The 24,268-nt window shown below is 35.7% G+C and overlaps 1 protein-coding gene across 1 annotated transcript; it reads right to left on the bottom strand.

Moving 5' to 3' along the window:
* Positions 1–20,800: 20,800 nt before the first annotated feature.
* LOC143554661 (uncharacterized) lies at positions 20,801–23,478 on the bottom strand. The gene is made up of 8 exons (XM_077044370.1): positions 23,443–23,478; positions 23,072–23,329; positions 22,661–22,682; positions 22,487–22,571; positions 22,292–22,404; positions 21,783–21,934; positions 21,488–21,639; positions 20,801–21,414 (listed from the first exon to the last, which is right to left on the bottom strand). Exons 1-7 carry the CDS (start codon positions 23,476–23,478, stop codon positions 21,613–21,615), a joined length of 693 nt encoding a protein of 230 aa, XP_076900485.1. The 3' UTR covers positions 20,801–21,414; positions 21,488–21,612.
* Positions 23,479–24,268: the final 790 nt, after the last annotated feature.

A 24,268-nucleotide genomic window follows, 5' to 3' on the forward strand; every position in this document is an offset into this window, starting at 1 on the left:
TCGAGCAAACCAGATGGGCGTTGGTGTTCAGCTTTTACCTTAGAACAAGTCAGGCATTTAGCTACGAACACAGCAATATCCTTCTTCATACCGGGCCACCAATAAGTAATGCGCAAATCCTTGTACATCTTATCAGCGCCAGGATGAATAGAATACCGAGATTTGTGCGCTTCACTCAGGATATCGGCGCGAAGATTCTCATCAAAGGGAATCCAGATGCGATTGAGATAGCAGAGAATTCCACTCAGATTAGGGACAAAGTGCGCTTCCGCGCCACACGCTAACTCGGCGCGAAGGTTACCATTACTGATGGATGCGCGCTGCGCGTCACGAATACGCGATTCAAGGTTGCTTTGGATCGGCGCGAAGTGAAGCTGCGTGCGCGGCAAGATACAGTTAAGCTGGCAGGGTTTTCGGCTGAGCGCATCGGCTACCACATTAGCCTTACCAGGATGATACCGGATCTCACAATCGTAATCGCTGATGAGTTCGTTCCATCGGCGTTGCCTCATGTTGAGTTCCTTTTGATCAAAGATATGCTGAAGGCTTTTATGGTCAGTGTAAAGGATACACTTAGTACCATAGAGGTAGTGTCTCCAGATCTTCAAGGCAAAAACAACTGCACCAAGTTCGAGATCGTGAGTTGTATAATTCTTTTCATGAACCTTAAGTTGCCTAGATGCGTAAGCGATAACCTTGCCTCGTTGCATAAGAACACAACCGAGACCTTGGTTGGAGGCATCGCAGTACACGACAAAATCATCATTACCCTCAGGTAGCGCAAGAACAGGAGCTTCACACAACAAACGCTTGAGCGTTAGAAAGGCTTCTTCTTGCTTCGAGCCCCAAATATACGGTTTACCTTTGTGCGTTAGAGCTGTTAAAGGCAAAGCGATCTTCGAGAAGTTCGAAATGAAGCGCCGGTAATAACTAGCTAAGCCCAGAAAGGAACGGATCTCGGAAGGAGTGGTCGGCGTAATCCAGTTCTTGATTGCCTCAATTTTGGATGGGTCGACATGAATACCCATCTTGTTCACAACATGGCCAAGAAACTGTACTTCATCAGACCAGAATTCACACTTGGAAAGCTTGGCAAAGAGCTGCTCGGTTCTAAGCTTTTGCAATACCAATCGGAGATGTTGCTCATGCTCGGCCTTGGTCTTAGAATAAATCAGAACGTCATCGATAAACACAATCACGAATTTATCCAAGAAAGGCCTACACACCCGATTCATTAGATCCATGAAAACGGCGGGTGCGTTGGTTAAACCGAAGGACATGACCAAGAATTCGAAATGGCCATAACGAGTTCGAAAAGCAGTCTTCGGAACATCTTCATCGCGGATGCGCAACTGGTGATAGCCAGAGCGGAGATCGATCTTGGAAAAACAAGAGGCACCTTGGAGTTGATCAAAGAGGTCGTCAATGCGCGGTAAGGGATACCGGTTTTTAATGGTGAGTTTGTTCAACTCGCGGTAATCGATACACATGCGAAACGATCCATCTTTCTTTTTAACGAACAACACCGGAGCACCCCAGGGCGAAGAGCTAGGGCGAATGAATCCTTTAGCTGTCAACTCTTGAAGTTGGCTTGCCAATTCTTGCATCTCAGCGGGCGCAAGACGGTAAGGAGATTTAGCTACGGGGGAAGCACCAGGGACAAGATTAATACGGAACTCGACTTCACGAGCGGGAGGGATACCAGGAAGATCATCAGGAAAAACTTCAGGGAAATCACGCACAACAGGGATATCGCGAAGCTTCTTCTTTTCTTCAGCAGGTTTGACCACATGGGCTAAAAATGCAATACACTTCTTCCGCATGAGTCTTTGGGCTTCGGCGCAAGACATAAGCTTAAGACCACTGTAGGGTTTCTCGCCGTAGATATGAAGATCACCATTTTCTCGAGGTATGCGAATCATCTTCTTGGCGCAAATAACTTCGGTGCGATTATGCGTAAGCCAGTCCATACCAATGATAACATCAAAGCTTCCAAGAGGCATGGGGATGAGGTCGATCAGAAAATCGTTTTCGTTAAGGTTAAGCGTGCAATCTTTAATCACTGAGTTAATTAAAACAGTTTCGCCATTAGCCAATTCAACTGAAAAATTTTCTTTTAAATCGTTGCGCGGTCGCGCAAGCTTCTGCTCAAACGCGCGAGAAATAAAACTTCGATCGGCGCCAGTATCAAAAACTACAGAAGCATAAAATCCGTTAAGTAAAAATGTACCATTAACTACGTCATTATTCGCTTGCGCTTGGTGCGCGGTTATGGTAAAAGCTCGTCCGCGTGTCACTTGGTTCGAAATCTGGTTCACCGGATTCGCTTGCGTGATTTGCACTTGTAGTCTCGAGCACGCGTTCCGGAAATGACTGGGATCACCGCAGTTGAAGCACGATCTGGGTCGTGGGTTTTGGTAGGTTGGTTGTGGGTTCTGCGGGTAGACTGGTGGTGTCGGCGCAATTGGATTGGCGGGAAGGACTCTACAGTTTTCTGCAAGGTGACCAGCGCGGCCACATCGGTTACAAAGTCGACATGGGACTTGAGGTGGGTGGTGGAGTCTACAGGTTGGGCAAAAGGGGTGGTTTCCTGTGTAAGGTTTCTTAGTTGGCGGGGCAGGGAGTGCGGGATTGGTTAGGGTATAGTTGTGGACTACAGGTGTTGGGTAGGCTGACAGTAGGTTAGGCGCGTATACTAGAGGTTGGTAGGCGGGTTGCTGGACTATGGGCGGGCTGGTAAGCGCGTAAACTTGTCTGCGCCTACGTTTCGGGTTGTTATGGTGTGAGGGTTCAGGTTTGGTTTCTGTTGGTTCAGGGACAGTCTTGGTGAGTTTGGTCTTCTCAGATCCCCGCAGGAACAGGGTTCCTGCTCTGACATGGTTGTCGCTGAGCACAGTTGCCAACTCGATGGCGTCAGAGAGGGTAACTGGGTTTCTAGCCCATACAGAATCTTGAATTTCCATGGGGAGACCCCCAAGGAATTTCTCTATGGCTCGGCGGGAAGGGGTAACAAGGTGAGGGACAAGCAGGCTTAGTTCATGGAAGCGCGTCGCGTACTCGCGCGCTTCACCGCTGTATTGCTTCAAGTTCCAAAATTCCTCCTCGAGGCGCTTAACTTCGTTGGGAGGGCAGAATTCTCGCGTCAAGAGATCCTTAAATTCCTCCCAGAGCATGCTGGAAGCAGCTTCTGCGCCACGCGCATGAGCTACTCCATTCCACCATGTAAGCGCTCTAGATTCCAGGACACTGGAAGCATATAGGGTTCGTCTGTCTGAGGGGCATTGGGTGTGGAGGAAAGTGTTTTCTATTTTCTCAAGCCACTGGAGCATCACGGTGGCTCCTTCAAGACCTGTGAACTTTGGAGGGTTATCCGCGTTAAAGGACTTAATGTTGTAACCAGAGGTGTTGGTATTTTTTTGGCTCATAGCTTGGGCTATTGCGGCGGCCATTTCCTGGGAACGTTGCTGCGAACGTCTGCGCGCGGCTTCTCTCCTCAGATGGCGGCGAGATAGCGGAGGCATTCTATAAAAGTTTTAATTTTAGTTAATATCTTGGTTTTAGCGCAAAGTATAACCTCGAAAAGCTTGGTTTCACGGAGTCAGTTACTGTCAAAAGTTAAAGTAAAATAAATGACCCTAAATGCAGACTTAATAAAGGTAACGAATTCGAATCAAGAATCGACAATTCATGTATCACCATGACTTTCCGAATTCCCAATTTAAAATATACGAGCAACGAGTATTGGAGATTGACGATTCATGTATCACCATGACTTTTCAATCCTCAATATAAAATATACAAGAAAATGAGTATTGGAGGTTGACAATTCATGTATCACCATGACTTTTCAAGTCTCCAACCTCAGAACATAATCGTAAATGGAAATTGAAAATCAACTATTCATGTATCACCATGACTTTTCGGATTTTCAAACCCAACAAACGAGTATGTAAGTAAAATCAATAAAAATCGAAATTCAACAAAAATCGAAATATCGCGGAATAAAACATAAAATCATATACTGAGTCCTTGAAAGGAGTCTGGCGCGTGGAGCTGCGCAGACAACCTTAGGCGGGAAGAAACAAAGGACAAGGAGATGAGAAAAAGAAGGAAACAAGGCTTAAGGGCGGGACGGCGACAAGAGGGAACAGAAGGCGGAAAGAGAGAAGAAGAGGGACGGGACGGCGGAAAGAAAGAGAGAGAAAGAGGCGGGAAAGAAAATATATTATTATTATTAAAAGTAAAATATAAGTATAAATAAATATTAGATCATAACAGAAAGAGATCGGATAAGGGAAACGGGTACCTGGGTCGGGTCGGATCGGGGCAGATGTCACACGACACCCTCTAGATGCTGCGTGACCAACCTTGGACTCCCTGGTCGCGCAGCGCGGCGTGGTCAAGGGAGGGCTGCGGATTTTGTTGTTTATTTCCTTCAAAAACTTGTAAAATCTCCTCCTTGAAACACAAGTAATCTTTGGAACCTTCTAGACTTTGTATCCCTTGAGCTCCAAGCTTCTCAAACTCATGCATTACATAGCAAAACATTAGTGAATTTCTCTTGCAAGATTAGAGAGCAATAACGAACTAAAACCCACATAAAATGATAAATCTTGAACTAGGGTTTAACATGCATGAACTCAAACAATTAAAACATGATAAATGTAAAAATCAAAACTCTAAAACTTAAAAGATAATCCAATGATGATTAAAAACTGACTTGAACCTCACACGAAATAATGAAATGAACTAAGGTTCGGACACCAACGAAAAGATGAACTCATAAACTAACAAAAACATCAACTTCTTAATGTTGTAACCCTCAACTAATAAAGATAAACAAAAGATGATAAAACCATTAAAACAATTACAAAAACCCTAAATTATGATACTTAACAGGGGATTGAACAATGTGTAATTAACCGTATATCAAATATCCCCACACTTAACCTTTTTTCGTCCTCGAAAAAGACTTATGCACATGGAATCATAATTAGAAAATTTGTTAACAAACACTTAGGTTAATTTAATTATTAGACAAACATAAAAGCGGTGATTGTCAGTATTGCTATCACATAAACCCATGCCAAGATTTTTACCGAAACAAGAAAGAATTAAACAATTATAACAGACAAGTGGGACCCAGAATCAAGAACCATAACCAATCAGATTTTACCGAACCAGGCCACCCCAACTTGACTTAAACCTCAAATCAAACGATCAAAACAGTTAAAGCACATATGAATAAGCTAAGACGATCAAGGGTATTGTTTATCCACCTAAATCTAACATGAAAGTTTACAAAAGTAGCCATTAGATACGATTAAGGTATATATTAAAACTAACTAGCAAGTGTTCCCCACTACACGATATACCTCCGTTATCAAGCAACACCTCAGGTCCATTACTACCTGTGATTTTACAAGTTTCCATCTGTCGGCTTACATACGTCGTGTCTCAGGTAGGGTTTTTCGGGACCGCGCAAAAGAGGACCACGTATGACTAACAGCGGAAATGATCTTTGATCATATTTATTCTTTTCACTTCGTTTTTGTAAAAGTAAGGCAGTAAACTGCGGGTTTTATTTGCTTAAAAGCTTTAATATTTCTAAATACCCGAAGGTACCCAAATGATAAATCGCAAAACGACCCGTAGTCTCCGGACCCGAGGCATCCCATCAATACAGGAATTAAGGCTATAAAACCATACATCTATGAAGTGTTAACCACTAAAACTAGAAAGCATTGAATTTTAGTTTATATCACAGGATACTAAGGTAAACCCTAATGTCAGACCTACCCAAGTATCGTATAATAACATTCGCATAAATAAAAAATATTTAATACAATCAATTTAAAGTGAGGCTTGAGTATGACCTAGTCTTTCATCTCTTCTTTTAACAGACAAGACATGTTTCCCACTAAAATCAATTTCAATAAAGATATCAATCTTGTTCTTTCAATTTTAAGGCTGAGCCTACCGACAAATCCAAAAACTTAGTATGTTTACCCATTATTTATCTCATATATATGTATAGTTTGAAAAACTGAAATTCCAATTGTACTATCATTTTCCATTTAACACATGCAAACATCTAAATCAAGGACTATTTTTTTCAAAATTTTCAATTTTTTTGTATTTTTTTATATATAAAATAAAGAAAACAAAGACTCAAAAACAAAAGACAGACTTGTCCCCATCCCCAAACTTAAAATTTGCATTGTTCTCAATGCAGGAATAAGGACGACTCTAAAATAAAAATCAAACTAAAAATAAAATAAAAACAGGTAAAACATGTAAGAGATATAAAGGAAGCGACTTAGCTGGTAATAGCAATGCAATCCAAATAAAGCCAAAAGCCGACAACCAAAGCTGCCATCCAATCCATCGTGCTAGCAAATCAAAACTCCAGAGCTCTCGTACATGTGGAAGCGGTAAACAATCACAAAAAAATCTATATAATGGTCTTATCGACAAACACAGTAGATAGACATTAGGCATCAAAGTTCATAAAATCAACAAACAAGTGCAAATAAAATAAAACAGCAAAAAATTTATACTTTAACCATTAAGTGAAATATAGTTAACAAAATGATCATGTATTTTATACAGTTACAGTTTATATTAAAATTACACAAATTACATAACTAAGATTACACAAATTTTTCAAATTTGAAATAAATCTTATATAAAAATTTATGCACAGTTGCTTGAATCCCAGTTTAAAAACCAATTTGTAGTTTACCATACAAATCTAAATTCTTCGACAATGATGCACCTTTTATTTGCTTTAATTTGCAACTACCTATGACTTTAAAATTTTATTATAACAAACTTGCAACATCATTTTAATATTTCTTTATTTTCTTATATCACCATTAATGTTAACGAATGAATCGATTAGGATGTACATATAATAAAAACAAACTTGAATTCATATATTGAATTGACTTAAAAGATAATGACCAAATATTGAAATAACTGGAAAAAAAATGTAGAGCGCTATAAGACTGACAAGTGGCAAAATAAGGATAGTCTTTTATTTGAATAGATAGTGTTGCAAAAATCGCTAGTCGGTGGTCGGGCGGTGGAGTGGGGACTAGCGATTAATCAGGATTAGTCGAGATTAATCGGGATTAATCGGATCGGACTTTAATGTACATTTTTCAGTTTTATACATACACATACACAAACATATTTTGGCCGGAAATTGGCTGGAATCTCGCTGGAAACCACTAGTTTTTGCTGCAATCTCGCCAAAAATAGTTGATTAGGGTCGGAATCTCGCCGGAAACCACTGATTTTAGTCGGAATCTCGCCGAAAATCGTCGATTTTGGCCGGATTTGACCGTTAACCGATTAATTGGACGACTAGCCCAAAATTAATCAGTGAAGTAGGGACTAGCAATTAATCGGGGATTAATCAGTGACTAGTCGGGATTTTTGCAACACTTAAGACTGACAAGTGGCAAAATAAGGATAGTCTTTTATTAGAATAGAAAATTTTTTATGGTGTAAAAAAACCCGTTATCTTATTTATACCCTATTATTTTGTATGACCTTCTTCCTCTCCGACGTTGGAGATAGTCTTATGCATATTAAAAATTGAGCTACAAAGTAAAACCCCCCCCAATCAAACAACACAAACATTAACGGTTATGTGTAAAGCCAATAAACATTATATACAGGCTCCAAAAGATTTCGATACAACACAAACCATATGTATTAGACCAATCGTAGTCACAATGTGGGAAACACCACCACCTCTCATCCTATTGGATGGTTTCTCCCCTTGGTCCCACCAATATTTTCAACTAGCGAATCTCTACAATGTTGGGATAGTTTTTGAAGGCCAAAACCCCCCCAAACGCCAAGGGGAAGGTGTTCTCTGACATTTTGGACCAAAACATCGGCCATAACTTTCTGCTACGCAAAAGTCTTACATACTTAATTATGCTACAAGCCTCAAACATAGTACAAATAAATTCACTGTAGCCAAATGTTGTTCATTTATGTTTTATATAAGGTACAATAAGAAATAAATAACCATCAAAATAAATAATAAAAAGTATATTTTGAAGAAAGGTCGGTTGGAGTTTGAAGGGATAGAAAACGTATTAATTAAAACCCCAACTGTCATCAAACACCGACGACACAATTACAATCATTCTCATTTAGTTCGTGATGTATTCCGTTCACCGCCCACTTAGCGATTGCGAGCTCAAATGTTACCGACGGTTCAATCCAAGATCGGCTCGTTGGCTTGATCTTAGGCTACTTTAACTTTAAAATCGAGCTTGAGCCTAGCTGAACTGCGTCATTTAATTTCGATCTCGAGCTTGAACCACCCAGGCTCAACTCATGAATAACCATAGTGTAATTTCAAAACAAAAGGCAATGACACATGGAAAGAACAACTAATATACCAATGGGCATTATATACTGAAACCCATACTCGGAACCAGACTCGATTTATACTAGGTAATACCTGTCATTGGAACCGGTTCCATACCCAAAAATTGGGTATTCAAATACTCGTATTTAACCTAAACGTTATGCATAAGGTATGTTTTTTAGACACAATACCCGGTCCCGACCCAATGAACGAATCATACAAAAACTAAAACCGAAGATCGGATTCGGTCACTCAAGATTTTGGTCGGCCGGTTCTTTGCAATTGACCTAGACCGAATTGTAGGAAGTGATCTAGATATGATTCAGTTGAACCTTATAATCGATCAATAGATGAATCCCTAACCAGTGGTTCTTCGAAGCAGGTAAATATTCATCCTTTTTTGTTCTTCATACTCGATTTTGGTGTATATGTTAAATTTGGTACATGATTGTTCAAGTTTATTTGATTACCAAAATATGATTAGTCAAATTTTTGTTTTTGACTGATCGATATAAGCCTTGATTAATAGCTTCAGTCATGATGTCTTACAACTCATCATCATCATCATCATCATCATCATCGTACTCAGTATATCTCACCAATAGCAATGCTATGGTAGGGTCTGAGGAGGGTAAGATGTAGACAGCCTTACCTCTATCCCATAGGGATAGAGAGGCTGCTTCCGGTGAAACCCCCGGCTCGATAGTAGTTTTGCATCAAGCCTTGGACATAAGGCACATAGCACTCAATCATCGGGACACCGGCTGATTGGTGCATGTGCCCTTGTCTTTCGGCTATCAACGCCACCACATGATGCCTGATTAACCTTCCGCCACTTTTAACGTTATTTTCATGAGATTAGTAAAATAATGTCAAAATTAGTGCAATTTTACTTTTGACCACCCTAGGGTTCATGATGTCTTCCAACTGTTTGATAAAATGTCAATGACTGTTTGATAAAATGTCGATGAACTTGTTTTGGTATTCACCTGCCTTGATTGATTATTCGTGAATCCAAATGATTTGTTTAATAGCTTGTGCCATGTATTTAAGTAGTTTTCAAAACACATTAGTCATTATATATGTTTAACCAAGAAAGAAATTCAACAATTATTAAGATGTAGTGAACCAATGCAACTAAAAGCTAATGAAAGTGTAAGTTCATTTTAGTTGTAATGAGCATATTGAAAAAAGAAAAAAATTCAATGTCACTTAACATATAATGAAATAAAAGTAAGCACTAAATGGCCACAATCACCTGGTAATCGACTTCTGGATTACCCGACCATCTTGTAGATCTTTTAATGTAATTTGAAATATTATAAAGGGTCCCATTAACCACGGATAACGAGCCATTATTTTAAGTTAACAGGTCAAAATTAACTTTAATTATTATCGGTTCACACTTAACCCATAAACAAGACAAAGTTTATGTTTCATAAAAGTGTAAAATAACCAACAGAGGGCAAATAGGTATGAATTAGTAAACTCTTAACGTGTCCATTTAAGTTTTTAATTTACGGATTAATAAATTGTTTCATGTTAACATGTCAAATTTCGGTAATCAAGTATACATGTTAGTGAAAGTATGATTATGCATTATGAAAGCATGATTGCAAGCTATGAAAACATGAAGTTAATGCACCATGTTTTTGGTTAAATAATCCAAGAATCTCAAATATGAACTATATTGACTTTTTGGTCAAATAATCCAAAGTAAGATATTACTGAAAGTATTGACAACGAAGGGTAATTTTGATGAGTTAACATGTTTAAAGTTTTTTAGCCATTATTTATATATGTGTGTCATCTGAACCCCTTAATGACATGCAATGCGTGTCGTTAAAAGCATTTTTTCTAGTAGTGCCCAGAAACAAACTATTTGAAGTTACTTGTTGTGTGTTGTGTTGGTGAAAGAATCGAAGACGAGAATCATTTGTTTTTGTTTTATAAAATCTGAAATAGAGTATTGGTTAGTTTTTACAATCAAACTAGAATCATTTTTTCTAGTTTTTTAGCCATTATTTACAATCATTTTTTTGTTTTACAAACTATTTGAAGTTACTTGCTGTGTGTTGTAATTGATTTTGCGTTTTTGATCTGTAGTAGCTTCATAATTATGTTTTCTATTTGCATTTCTCAGGTTTCATACGATATTTCCTGGATGGCATCTTAAGTTTGAATTTAATTTGTTTTTTATTTTTAATTTGTGCTTAAGCTTTCATTCATGTATATATAACTGAGAAAAAGGCTGAAAAGTAGTGTAAATTTGCTCTTATTGTTGCCTAAATGCGAGCAGGCTCTCGAGCTGAAAGCGAGATCGCTTTTATGTCTAAGAAGGTATAAGGGCGTTGCTGATATGTTGCAGGATTATATACCGAGTCTTAAAATGTGTTATGATGATTCAGCTGAGTCTTGGTCATCGTCGTCTGTTTCAGTTTCTTCATACGGAAGCTGGCAATGTACAGAGCGTGTTAAGTTGTTGGCCTTGGACAATGATGAAGCGTCGTCGTTTAAGTGTTTTTCGGTTTCGGATTTGAAGAAGAAGGTTAGGAATGGGATTGGGAGGAGATGTGAGAAAGAAGGTCAATGGAGGTAATTGACTAATTTAATATCAATGCATCTTGATTATACACTGATTAAGTTGTTGATTACAGTTAATAATCATCATCCACAATTATTAAAGTTTCATGGTTAAGTTTGTTTTTAAGGTGAAATTACCAAAGTGGACATGTTTCAGTGGTCACCTTTATATTTTAGTAACTGGGTCAAATGTATTTTGTTATAACTCAGTGATTTCTAATCGAGTCAACTCTGTAAAATTTCAGGTATCTGGTGTTAGGTCAAGCATGTTGCCATCTGGATATTTATGGATTTGAAAGTTTTAAGACAAACAGGTGCTTAACTGGTACGCCTTTGGTTTCATCATTTAGACTAGGAGTATTTCATTATTGTTGCTTTTTATTCTTGTTTAACATAAATTCAAATCGGACCTATGCAGTTTCGAGCAGTTTTGCATTAATCTTACTAATGAGAAACTGCAGCAACATTTTAATCAGGTCTGTGAAGTTTTATCCGAGCATGTTCTAGTGCAGATGTAATCAGAAGACAAGGAGCAGTGCCAAGAAAGCCGACGCCTTAGCTAGTAGATAGGTAGTCGTTATTTTGTATATATATAGGTATAGCTTATTTTGCATATATCTTACAAAAAGATGGATAGATTTGCTTAAGTGAATATTATTGTTAATTTAATTTGTTTCTTATTTTGTTTTATCATGCTTGTTTACAGCTATTTATATTACTGCATAAAAAATAAAAATAATTATATATTGCCTAATTACGCAGTATTGGCCACATAGAAACACATTAAATAGGTGTGGCCAAAAGTAAGACAATAGCCACACTTCAAATTACAAAAATTCGAGTCAATATGATATGATTAGCCACACAATACATCATTATGTGTGACGAAAAGTTTGACAATAGTCACACTTTAAATTGCGAAAAACATTATGTGTGACAAACGGTAAGATAATAGCACACTATAATCTACAAAGGAGTGTTTGAGTGGCAAGTAAACATTTTTTGCCACATTTAATGTAACATCCGGTGTCTATATGATATAATTAGCCACACTATTATTAAATTCAAGTGGCCATTGTTTTGCTATAGCCACACAATATAGGTCACAATGTTCGCTTACCACAACCCTATTGGCCACATTATTATAAAATTTATGTGGCTGAAACATGAATTCATGTGGCTCTATTGGTGCAATGGTCACATCTAGTAAATAGTCATGTGGCAATTTTCTACCGTTTAGCCACACTTATTGGAGAGGCTTCTTAATGGTCAGCAACTAATGTTGGTACCATTTAGCCACACTTATAACCTCATAAGGCAACTAAAAACTGTTTGTGGCCATATGATACCTACAATGTCGCGACCTTTGGTCACACATGACCTGAACCAGACGTGTGTGGCTAAAGGCCTACGGCCACACTTTTTTCGTGTGACCGAAGGTCATTTTTCACATAGTGTTTGTGGCTATATAAACCACACCCCTCATTTGCTAATCTTTGTTTTAACTCAATTCACGAAAATTCTTTGTTTTGCTCTCACTTTAGTGTTCTTTGCTACCGAGTTTCCAAGTTGTAACATTAGGTCCCAAACACCATCAATATTGTCCGTTTTGCCTAAAAAGATCTTACATATTTGTTTTTTTGTTGCGCATGTGGAGCCTTCCCAAGAGGGTGTTACACAAGTCTTTCAAATTCTTATTCTTTGTTGCATTCCTTGAGTAATTATAGCATTATTTTATGGACATATCCATCGCTTATAATATCATACTTGTATCAAAATTCATTTGGTAGAAATGTATGTTCATAAAAAATGAACTTTGTTTGTTTGTGAGACTAGTCGATCAAAGTTTGGATTTTTCATAACTTTGATTTATAAAAACATGATTCCTTCATCTCTAAAATTCTAAAATGATATTTTCATCATGACCGGACCAAATCCGACATTGTGTTGAGTTTGTGTCCGACCAAAAATGAACCACTCGATTAACCTATTTTTCTTATCTTTTAGGTCTGTTTCGATTTTCTTGAAAGTCAAACTTTTGAACATGATTAAAAATTATTGTAATATAATATTATGTAAATAGCCAAAACTAACTTACTTAAAACTTTTACAACAAAAAATTTTAGAAAACAATTTTAGAGTAAAATATATATCTGTTTTTCTCTTCAAAGCTTTGAAACTCTAAACGACAAACCGAACTCTCCAATTCATTTCTTGTACCTTCATTTTCATATACATTTCACTGAAGCTAGATATATGTTATATTATCCAGGATCACATGTCCAACTGAACTTATGTGATCCACTCACTTAAATGCTTATTTCACTTTCAACTCGCTTAACATACCAAGTAAGTTTTCATAATCCAATTTTCCTTATTTTTACAATGTTTCAGGAGTCTAGCAAGTTACCAATTTCTTTCTTCTTTTTTTTTTGACTCCTACTTTTACAATGTTTTAGGAGTCTAGCAAGTTACCAATTTCTTTCTTCTTTTTTTTTTTGACTCCATGTTTACATGAAAACCAATTCACATTATGTGTTGCATATTATTGTTTCTTTCACATTGCTTTTGAATTATGTGAATTACATGCTACTTGTTTATAGCTTTATTGTGGAAAGACTCATACACATACTCATACTCATTGTGTGTGTGTGTTGGGGGAGGGGGGGGGGGGGGGGTTGTTCGGACGGAACGTACCTACGCCGCGTAGTAATTCAACTATATGTTGGAAAGAACGGTGGTTATCATCCAATATTCCTAGTAATTTGACCGTGTGTTAAAGAGATTGAGTTCCTTAGTAATTTGGCTTATGTCAAAGAGAACGTGAACATTATGTATTTGTTTTCATTTACTTTATGTTTGAAACTTTACATCTTGACATGTGAATTACTTTCATTTTCATATAATACATATACAAATTTGTGAATTCTCGCCAAGTTAATTGTTGAAAATAAAATTATTTTAAATGTGTTGTAGGTTGAAGTTTGTTTGAGGATCTGAGAAAATTTAGTTGAACTTTTAGGTTATTATAAATGAATAATGTGTGTTTATTTCGATATATTGTTATTTGATTTTAAGACAATTGTGTTATAATGATTTGATGAAATAAATTAATATTATTGTCCCATTATTAGTGTCTACGAGCTATGAAAAATCAACTGTTGCCCCGATGTATAATATGCCTAAGGTCATGGTGTTATAGATTGTTATTAGAGCCGAATGACTATAAGATAAGTGGTTAAACATAATGATCTATAATATTTATAATTATAGAACATAATATATACTTTATGTGTTACGTGCCCGCGCACATTTTATGAATTGTTTACATACTCAATATATATTTATATTATTTCATTGCATTACATGTACACAAATTTCACACACTATTCAAAGGCATTTACCTACTCAATGTTAAAAAAAATTTTACTTCAAGGAATCAGATTTCAAATTTTATTTACGATTTTTATTTTTTGATTTTTTTTTTCAATCTATCAAAGTATAGCTTTACGTGACAAGTATGCGTAACTATAGAATGAGACAACACTTGCGATCCGAATCTTTGGCAACAATGTTGTTTAACCTAAGGAAATCAATGTGCAATATCCCAGTAAGAGTCGAACTTGGTTACTTTCATGGAGGGTTTGGTGAGATCGTTGTGTGACATTCGTTAATTTTGAATTTATATTCATATTTGTTTACCCGATTTGAGATTGTAATTATGATATTTCTTTATCAATAAACAGCGCATTTATTAGTAATTATTAGTGTTTAATTCATTTTCTATTATGTTGTCCTTTAAACATGTCAAACAATCCTTAAATTTGTTTATTTTGGCTTAAAACGCATTTTAGAAAGTTTATGGGCTAAAACTGACAAAACCAAACTGCATTAAAACTCCACCCGTCGCGTAGTGCGACCAACAGTCAACTCAGCAAAGATTTGTCTTTTTTGTTAAACTCGATTTTACGCCCCAAATCTCGTCTAATTCGGTTTGTTTCTAAATTACTCTTCAAGATAAACTAATTACCGACATTTCTATTGGAAAACCCTAACGTATTCCCTTAAGTTTGGTCCAAATTTGTTTATTGACCGATTTGTGGCACCCCCCCCCCCCCCCCAAAAAAGCCCTAATTTTTCAATTTATCGATTTCTTTTTCCCAAGATCAATTAAACTTATATAAACCCTTCACATGTTTTGCTAAATCCTTACCCTAACTGACTCTTTCAACTGCGGTCTGGTACTCTAATCTTCAAGTTTTTCTCCCTTTAACTTTTTAAAGTCAACGGTGCTTCCATCTTCGATTTCTTATAGTTTTTCAAGGAATCTCGGGTGAATTTTGTGAATGTTTTCTGTTGCAAATTATCTACTTATCAAAATACCTCAACCAATTTCAATGATTGAAGTGATTTTCGCATCTGGTTGGAAATCACTCGTTTAAAAGCTTATGTTTGTTTAAATTGAGTTTTTTTTTGCTTATTTAACGTTCTAACATAATTCACTTCTGAATATGTCCGAATCGAATCCGACCTAGTGTAGATATTTGGGCCGACTACAAACCGAACACTCGCTTAAACATACTTTTTCACTATTTTATATTGAAAACCCCCAAGATTTGTAATTTAATTGATCAAGTTTTATTACTTTTATTAATTTAAGTATTTTGTTTGATTTTAGGGACAAATTTCAAATTCGGTTTTGTTAGCTCGCTTAAGTCAAGTTCTCTCCTTTTGTTATTATCTTTTCCATCCCACTCTTTAAAGTGAGTAATTCACATCCCGTTTCTATTTTTTTTTTGGGGCGTACCACAAGCTCATGTTTTACGATAAATGATTTCCTCGACCACAATTCTATTGTATTGTAAGATTAATTATTACATGTTGTCAAGGTGTTTATTGTTTATTGTTGGTGGTCTCATCCTTATATTCATTAGGATGATCATACACTATCCAAATAAACTTGACCAAACTAGTGACATGGTGAAAAGACTTATTTGTTTATTTATTGTTGTTAATATCGCATCTGAGTAACTTGACTAATTAATGTAATGGTGAAAAGACTTGTTTTTGTAATTAATTGTTGTTAGTACCACGTATACATGGAATTGTCTTTTTACTATTATTATACATTCAATTTTGATTTTTCTCACTCAACATGTGTTGTTGATAAATATATTTATTTTTACGCATGTTACATGTTACTTTATTGGATGTTTGAAAGTTTGAAGCTCATAGTTTTGGACTTCATGATATCAACAAAAGACAAGTTTATTTGTATTTTTTTTTGTTTTGGATTGATTGTTGTATTAAATAATGTGTACTTCAATATTATGAAATAAATTAATTAACTATTGTCATAATTATTTAATAATGTCTTATAAGCTACTAAACAATCTAAGTAGGTTGGGGTTTCTCTGGTTCTCGAATAGATCTAGATTCAAAGGGATAGGTTGGGGAGATTAGTGTTCTTTTGTAAATATGTAAAGGTGTTTCGGTTGTCATTTTTTTGCCGGCCCGGTTTGGGTCTGCTGGTTTGTGAATGAAGTTTAATTTTCAAAAAAAAAAAAACAATCTAAGTAGCGTCCTGGAACATTCCCCCATAGGTTGGTGTGTGACACGTAACATATTATGCCAAAGCATGCCCACTTCAAACATCATATGAACCAGAACTTTGGTCACCAGAGACACGAGTACGACCACCAATTGCTTGCCAAATATGGGCTACCATTTTGCGACCTTAGCTTCTGGAATGACGTCGAGGGAATCGAGAAGGCATGTTGATAACATATTTCAAACTCCACCTAAAACATCAACAAATAGGAGTACATGGTCAAGAAATACAGAAACATGAATTATGTTTACCTGTAGATGACACGAAAACTTAACGTGTACCTTAGCCCAAATTCGAAAACGAACGTGTTAATACCAGGTATACACGATAAGAGTTGTTTAGAAATACGAGAGGATGTCGGACTACCGGAGAATCGAAGAAGGGTTCGCCCGTTCAGTGGTCGATGGCGCCGCTACAACTACGAAGAGACCAGGTTGTTAGAGAATCGGTGATGTAGATGTAGACTGGAGAATCAAATTGATACAACTACCGGATATGTGGAGGGACATCATCGGAGTACAGATTATTGGAGAACCGCCTTCTGTTGCTTGCTGTTGGATTGGAACAGATGAATGATGTGTGCCGCTTATTGTTTGTCTTGGTGTAAAAATTTAAGGTTAACTATTTAGGGTATATAACATATTATATTATTATATATTTTTATTTTTTAAAAAATCTAATAAGGTGTCAACGAGTATTTAATAGGTCGATTCATTTTTACAGTTTAGCACATGAAACATGTCAAAGCTATACCTGATATCTGTTAAAGTCATGTACATTCGTATATCTTATCTAAATTGCTAGCCCTATATTAGAGTTTGTTGGGTTTTTTTCTATGTTATGTTTTGAAGACAATGTATTTTCAATTTTTGTTGCCGAATCACATGATGTTAGGAGATTTAGATTTAGTTTAGCACAATAATTTGACAATTTTCATGCAAAGGTTTTTTGTTTTGTACTTTTTTTTGTACTTTTTTAAGGAGAGTAGTAAGTCAATTTGTATCTCTAATCTTTGTGGATTTTAAACGTGGAAACCAATGATAACCTAAATTTGCTTCCTTTGCTCTCTATTCTTTAAAATTCTGCTCGATATTCCACTAAGTACTTCGAGCATGCTTGTTCATGAATCATACAACCAACAATATTTGCATGTGTTATTTGTTGCATCACGCAAAAAAAGTTATGCATGCATGTGATTTTTGTATCGTAGATACGTAAGTGAATGTATGTGATTTGTCTTTCATGCATGCACATGTAGGGAAGTTTAAATAGATTAGTTTGTAGTAAACGAAGATATGCTTATTAACGTTTTGTATTTCACGCACATAAGGATGGCTCAACGTCCTTGAAAGTCTAAAACTAATTAAAATGTTCAGGGTTTTTTTTCTTTTCTTTATGTGTATCACACTAAAGGGCATCCAAGAATTATGTAATATGGATGTTATGCAATGATAACGAATATGAGATAATCTTCCTTAGCTTGTGGCTCATCAATTAGCTATTAATTCTAAAAAAACTCTACTTTTAAAAACCCATAATACCTAACCCCTATTTAAGATTATGACCCTATAAAATGTGAGGCCCACGAGACCTCATTTACGACTCCTTTTTATTTCAATTGTTTGCTTTGTAGAAATGGTAGATTTGGCCCCTTAACTTTCATCAACCTTTTTTAGCCTCATAATTCTCACTATGTGCAACCATAACATTCTTCGACATACCAATGATAATATAAATAACTTCAAGCATCTTTGCTAGATTCCGAAGCTATCGTTTCACCATTGACAATTTCAGTACTTCGATTTTTCTAACACCAACACGAGTTATTCTTGTACGTATTCTCACTTTACAAAGGGTGTTAAGACAAACAATATCTGAAGATAAACATATGCTATGCGTGCGGCAACGACTATCCAGTTGCCAACACAACAAGAAATAAAACCGACCATATAGCACCATATGGTCCGTATGGGTTTAAAGTGATAAGGGTCGTATTAGGCAATATAGGTTGAATTCCGTAAAGTGACATAGGACATATTGGTCTATGTATACTATATTACAAAGGAGATTTGACTGATATGATAGTAAGTGAGAATATCGTAGTGATTGAGGTAATACAAACCTATATGGCAATATGGGTCGTGTTCTTAACACGTCAATATAAGTACCATATACTTTTACTTTCTAAAAAGTTAAGGATGACGGCAATTGACTATCGCTCCTATTCTTCAATCATGTAAAAAACGTGATACTTCATATGATGACCAGCAACAACTAAACTGGAGACGATAAAAACCGAACACATGTGTATATAATGACCTCTTTTGTTATCTTGTTTAACATTAAGTATAGGTAGGACATTTGTTGTTTATCTTTTTTTTTTGCATGAAATTAAATATACTTTCTGTTTTTATATGCTTTTATCGTATTCTAGTAAGGTTTAACAAATAATCAATTTTATTAAGTACAAAGGTTATAAAGGTGCATAAACAAAATCATGTTTAGGTGAATTATTACATAAAGTGTCATTTTAGGCTTCCAACATTAGCTGGGTGGCAAAGACTACTGTCTATGGAAGCGAAAGCCAGAGTTCAAAACTTGACATGAAAGTAGATTTTTTCTTGAAAAAATTTAGGAGTAGAAGTAAGAATATATGTGTGTGGGTATCCATTTAAAATGAAAAGAAAAAATTATAACAAGATCTACATACTTATTTATAAATTGTATTATATAGACGATTATACAACCACCTATTCATTCTCTTTCTAACTTTCGTTATACAAAATACTATTTGTAATGGCATTACATGGTTTTTGCGGTATACTACAAAATATATTAAAGAATAGCCATTTATCAAATAAAAGTATTTCTAGTAAAAAAAATTCCATGTTATCAAGGATTTCATATACATTTGGATAATTCATTTTTCTAAGGTTCCATTTAAATTATTAAAAGGAATATAGCCTGGCGATGGTAATGAGTTGGGTTCGGGATGGGTTCATGTATTTCCAGACATGGACCCAATTATAAAACCATGCCCCAGACCCATCGGGTACTTATCAGGTAAATACCCATCGGGTTTCGGGTATAACCGTTAGTTTATTAAAAATATCTGTCGAGTATGTCCGGCCCAAATCTTTAGTTTATTAAAAATATCTGTCGAGTATGTCCGGCCCAAATCTCATCGTGTTTTGACAATATATAAATAATTAATTACAAAAAATTATTACTATAAAATCGTCCAATTAAACAAAAAAATTGTTCTTCTAGTTTCATGATACATTTAATTCAACAAAAAGAAACAATTATACCAAGAAATATATATTAAAATCCCTTGATCTATTGTTGAGATGAATTAATAACATTTTTTTAGAAACATAGAAATTGCATAGGTTTATTTTAAGCATGGAAAGGAAATTGGAGTTACATGTGTGTAGCAAATTGATTCAACTTACCAGTGAGTTGAACCCTAGCAAACAAATAAAATTCATACGAAAGAAATATTATTATCAAATAAAAAGTTGTCCTAAATTACAACAAATGAATCTTTATTTATTGGCTATTTCAGTTGCCTACACAGTAATTTCGGTCAACATAACCAAAACCAAAATGGACTTAATTAAAATAATAATTTTTATAACAACTCAAACACTCATTCAATCTACATAATCTCTAGCGAGACTTGAATTTCAACCTCTAGAGAATGACCATCATTAAACATACCAACATACCATTATGCTAAACTAAATAGTAAAACTAGCTAACATATAACGGTCTAAAACAAGAACAAAATTAAGAAAATGCCTTATGGGTGTTACTTTTTAGAGTTATACATCGTTTTTTTCACTCTTATTTGGTATTCTTATTGGTCCAGAAACTAGTCCCGTGTAAATTATTGATTAATAAATCAAATGATACATGTCTTCGACTATACATAAATCTTGACAAACACATGATCCGTTTGACTTTGACATATTCTTAGGCATTAAATATCACTATTGAAAAGGAAGTACAAAGAATTAATTAGTCGTGTCAATTGTTGCTATTTAAATATTCTTGGTAATTATTGATAACTAGTTTTTATACCGCGGCGGGGCTGTGAGTATTGGTAGAGGTGATTTTATAATTCGCCAAGTAGTTTTGGTTTAACATAATTACAAACGCTGCAAATTAATGCCATATAACAGGGTTATAATTTGGTAGTTAACAAAAGCTTTCCCTAGTTAGTTTACATAATCATAGCAACATTATATTTCTACCAAATTAAAGGCAACAAAAGTTTACAAAAGTCAGTGTAGTCATTGCCTAATTAGGAGGTGCTGGTAGCCAAAAGAGTTTCTCCCCTGTTTCAGTTCCTAGGCTTTTTCAGTTCCGGTTTTTTGTTACCTGCACTTGTCATTGCCATATAACATTGTAGTTAGTACATATAATGTGTATCAATTAAAAAGGAGGAAATATAAGAGGATCACCTAGGGTAGGGGTATCAGGTTCATTTATTTTCAGGTCATGTTTTTTGGGTTTGGGTGTTGCTGGTGTGATTTTGAGGGGTCTTTGAGTTGGTCGATGTGTATTGAGCGGCTGGTTGTCTTCTATGTTTGTAGCTTTGTTGACAATGATTCCTCCGTCTGCTTTCATTGTTAGGTCAAATTGCTTGAGTTGACCGATGTGTGCTGGGAGCGCATGCGGTATGACGCGTGTATCTTTGTTTGCACCTTCGATGACAAATTTCTTGCAGGAGATTTGGAGCATGTCTGTCATGGCTTCATTGAAGAACACGGCTTTTGTTGTTGCTGTATCGTCTATGATGTAGGCGTTGACACAATAGCTATGACCAAGTGGGTTATGAAGTTGTTAGTGAGATATAGTAAACTCGGTTGTTGTGTTTTGTGTGTTATTACCTGAACTTTGGATCGATGTTTTCATGGTCTACGCAAACATAGTTTTCTTCCTCCTCATCTAGTTTTCTTGCACATTTTGAGCACTTGACAGTATACCATGTTCGGTCAGCCTCAAAGTCCTTTATTCAAGCAATGCATTTGTAGTTTGAGTACTGGGTAATTGAATGTTAGTGAATTAGTTGTTATATATGTCAAATGATAAGAACTATTTTAGTGGAATTTAATGGCTACAGGACATGATAAATATGTGAATATAATTCAGTTTTCAATTGAGATAGCAAGATGGTGTGGTTACCTTGTTTCCTGGATTGCTGTTGAGCATTTGGTGTATTGTTACATTGGTTTGAAGAGGTGGAAGAGCTTTCAGTATGGCAACCTTTTCTTTAAATTCATGGAATGTAGGGTTGACGTGCAGTGTCGTGGCCCTTGTAGTTTCCAGTTGTTCCACTGTAGATGGATGTTAATTAGATTATTATACCTTTTTCCTTAATTTATACGTTTTACCCATTTTGTAATATTAATTTAACTACTGGCCCAACTCATTACTTTAAACTGAATGCGACAATTTACAATTAAAATGTTCTATTTACTAAATTTACAAACATAATTTTAGGTTTTGGTTATGTATGTATATACAACTTCAAAATCTCGTAAAGTACCGTACCAGTACCCGTACTCGTCTATTCGGTCAGGTATGGGTACCCGTTACTCGTTAAGTACCGTACCGGTACCCGTACTGTTCTACTCGATACTGCTATAGGAACCCATAAGAATTATGTATGCTTTTTAAGGTTGACACTATACCTCTATATTTCGATGAAGTTGTTGATGTTATAACAATTATGTCACCTTCGCGTATGTCATCAGTTGCAAGATGTTCCATATCTTTCCAGAAAGTTATCTCAACCTCCTTTTTCCTGTTACTATAACGTATGTCAGTGTACCTGTATTGATATAGATTTTCTTTTTGGTTTGTGATTCAAATATGTTATCTCTTACCATTCATCTTGTATGACGAATTTCTTAAGCTTTTCACCCTTGCTTGTGTTCTGGGAAAACTTTTTCTCGAGTCGTCCTATGTAATCTGCAGATGGTTGTTAGACAATTTGTAAAAAATATTAAACGATGAAATAAGTACGTGTGTGGTTAATGTAAATATGCTCTTCCAAAAACCCGTTAAGCCTATGTATTTTACCTTTAAAAATGTGTTTATATATTAACTTAAATTAGTGAAAATAAGCCGGTGTGTTTGATTAAATATAACTGTTGCAACAACGGAAATGTAATTTAAGATTTCTACCCCGCCTGCCCCCCCCCCCACCCCCTTCTCATCCATGTTGTAGTTAATAGGAATAATAAGTAGCTTTAATTCTTAAATAATAATAAATAATTTCAACAAAAACTACCATATAGAACAGAACCTATACTAATAGAATTCTCACAACAGCCCTATGAACATGATTACATGATTACTAATGTTTGTTCATTTAATTTTTTGGTAAAACGTTGATGGAAACGCTACTAAAAGAAGCTACATATACCTAAGGCATCGCAAGTTTTAGTTGTTTATATAAATTTGTTTACCTGCTGATGCTCTCGATATGTCTTTAGCATCTCATGGGTTGCGAAACTGAAGCAGTATCTTGGTATGTCTACATCAGTGAGAGGTATGAAGCGAGCCTTCAGTCCGATGCGCAACGATGCATTGTGGTCCACTACCTTGTTTACGTTCCTTGCATATATTGAGACATAATTTGTGACCGTGTAGCAACTTTGAACCTTGAGTATGTCATCAAAATGTTGTTGTTGATTAAGATCTGCTAGGACTTCAATAGCATCATCCTGTGTAAAAAAAAATTAGTTGGATTTAAACACGTTGTCAAACTTACAGACAATAAAGAATAGATAAAATTTATTAAGATTAAAGTTGACCGCTTACATGATGGTCGACAAACAAATAGCAGATTTCTTTTTGGTATTTCGGTATCCATTTGTTTATAACCCGTATTTGTATCATTTGAGGTTTTGATCATGGCTTGATGTCACGGACACGAATTGTGTTCAACGAAATTGGATTGTCTGTCATGCTGTGATGTAAGTCGTTAGTATAAGCAATTGACGCAAAGTGTATATTGTGTGTATCTATGAGTATGAAGTAAACGTATATTTGTGTGTATAATTAGTGTATGTTAAGTTATCTGCTAGTCTAGGTTGCTGTAATGTCTATTTCCTTTAGAAAATCTGAGTATACAATATTTTTTTGTTAAAGCTGGATCGTCGTAACCATGTGGTACAATAACAATTTTTAGGGAGTTTGGTGATGTTGCTATTGATAGTGCGACGTATAATTGGCCATGACTGAATACTGGTTGTGGTAGGTAGATTCCTATCTTGTCTAGAGATTGACCTTGGCTTTTATTTATCGTTATTGCGTAACATAGTCGTAGCAGGAATTGTTTCCTCTTGAATTCAAATGGTAGTTCTTTGTCCTTATGCGTTAACGATATTTTCGGAATATGTACCTTATGACCTATAAACTTTCCTGTCATTATCTGGGCTTCCACGATTGTAGGTAACAGTTGAGTCACTATAAGTCGTGTGCCATTACAAAGCCCGCCATTAGGGTTGAGGTTTCTTAGTAGTATAATAGGAGAATTGACTTTCAACTCAAGAACGTGTGTTGGTAGATCGTTGAAGTTTAGAAGGTTAAGGTACTCGATGGGATACAATACTTCTATATCAGTGTTGTCTCCTGGATGAGGAACAACAGAGTCTGTGCTT

This window comes from Bidens hawaiensis, unplaced genomic scaffold, assembly GCF_021521415.1.
Source record: "Bidens hawaiensis isolate Kalapana, Puna unplaced genomic scaffold, B.hawaiensis_p1.1 tig00017777_1, whole genome shotgun sequence".
Taxonomy (NCBI): domain Eukaryota; kingdom Viridiplantae; phylum Streptophyta; class Magnoliopsida; order Asterales; family Asteraceae; genus Bidens; species Bidens hawaiensis.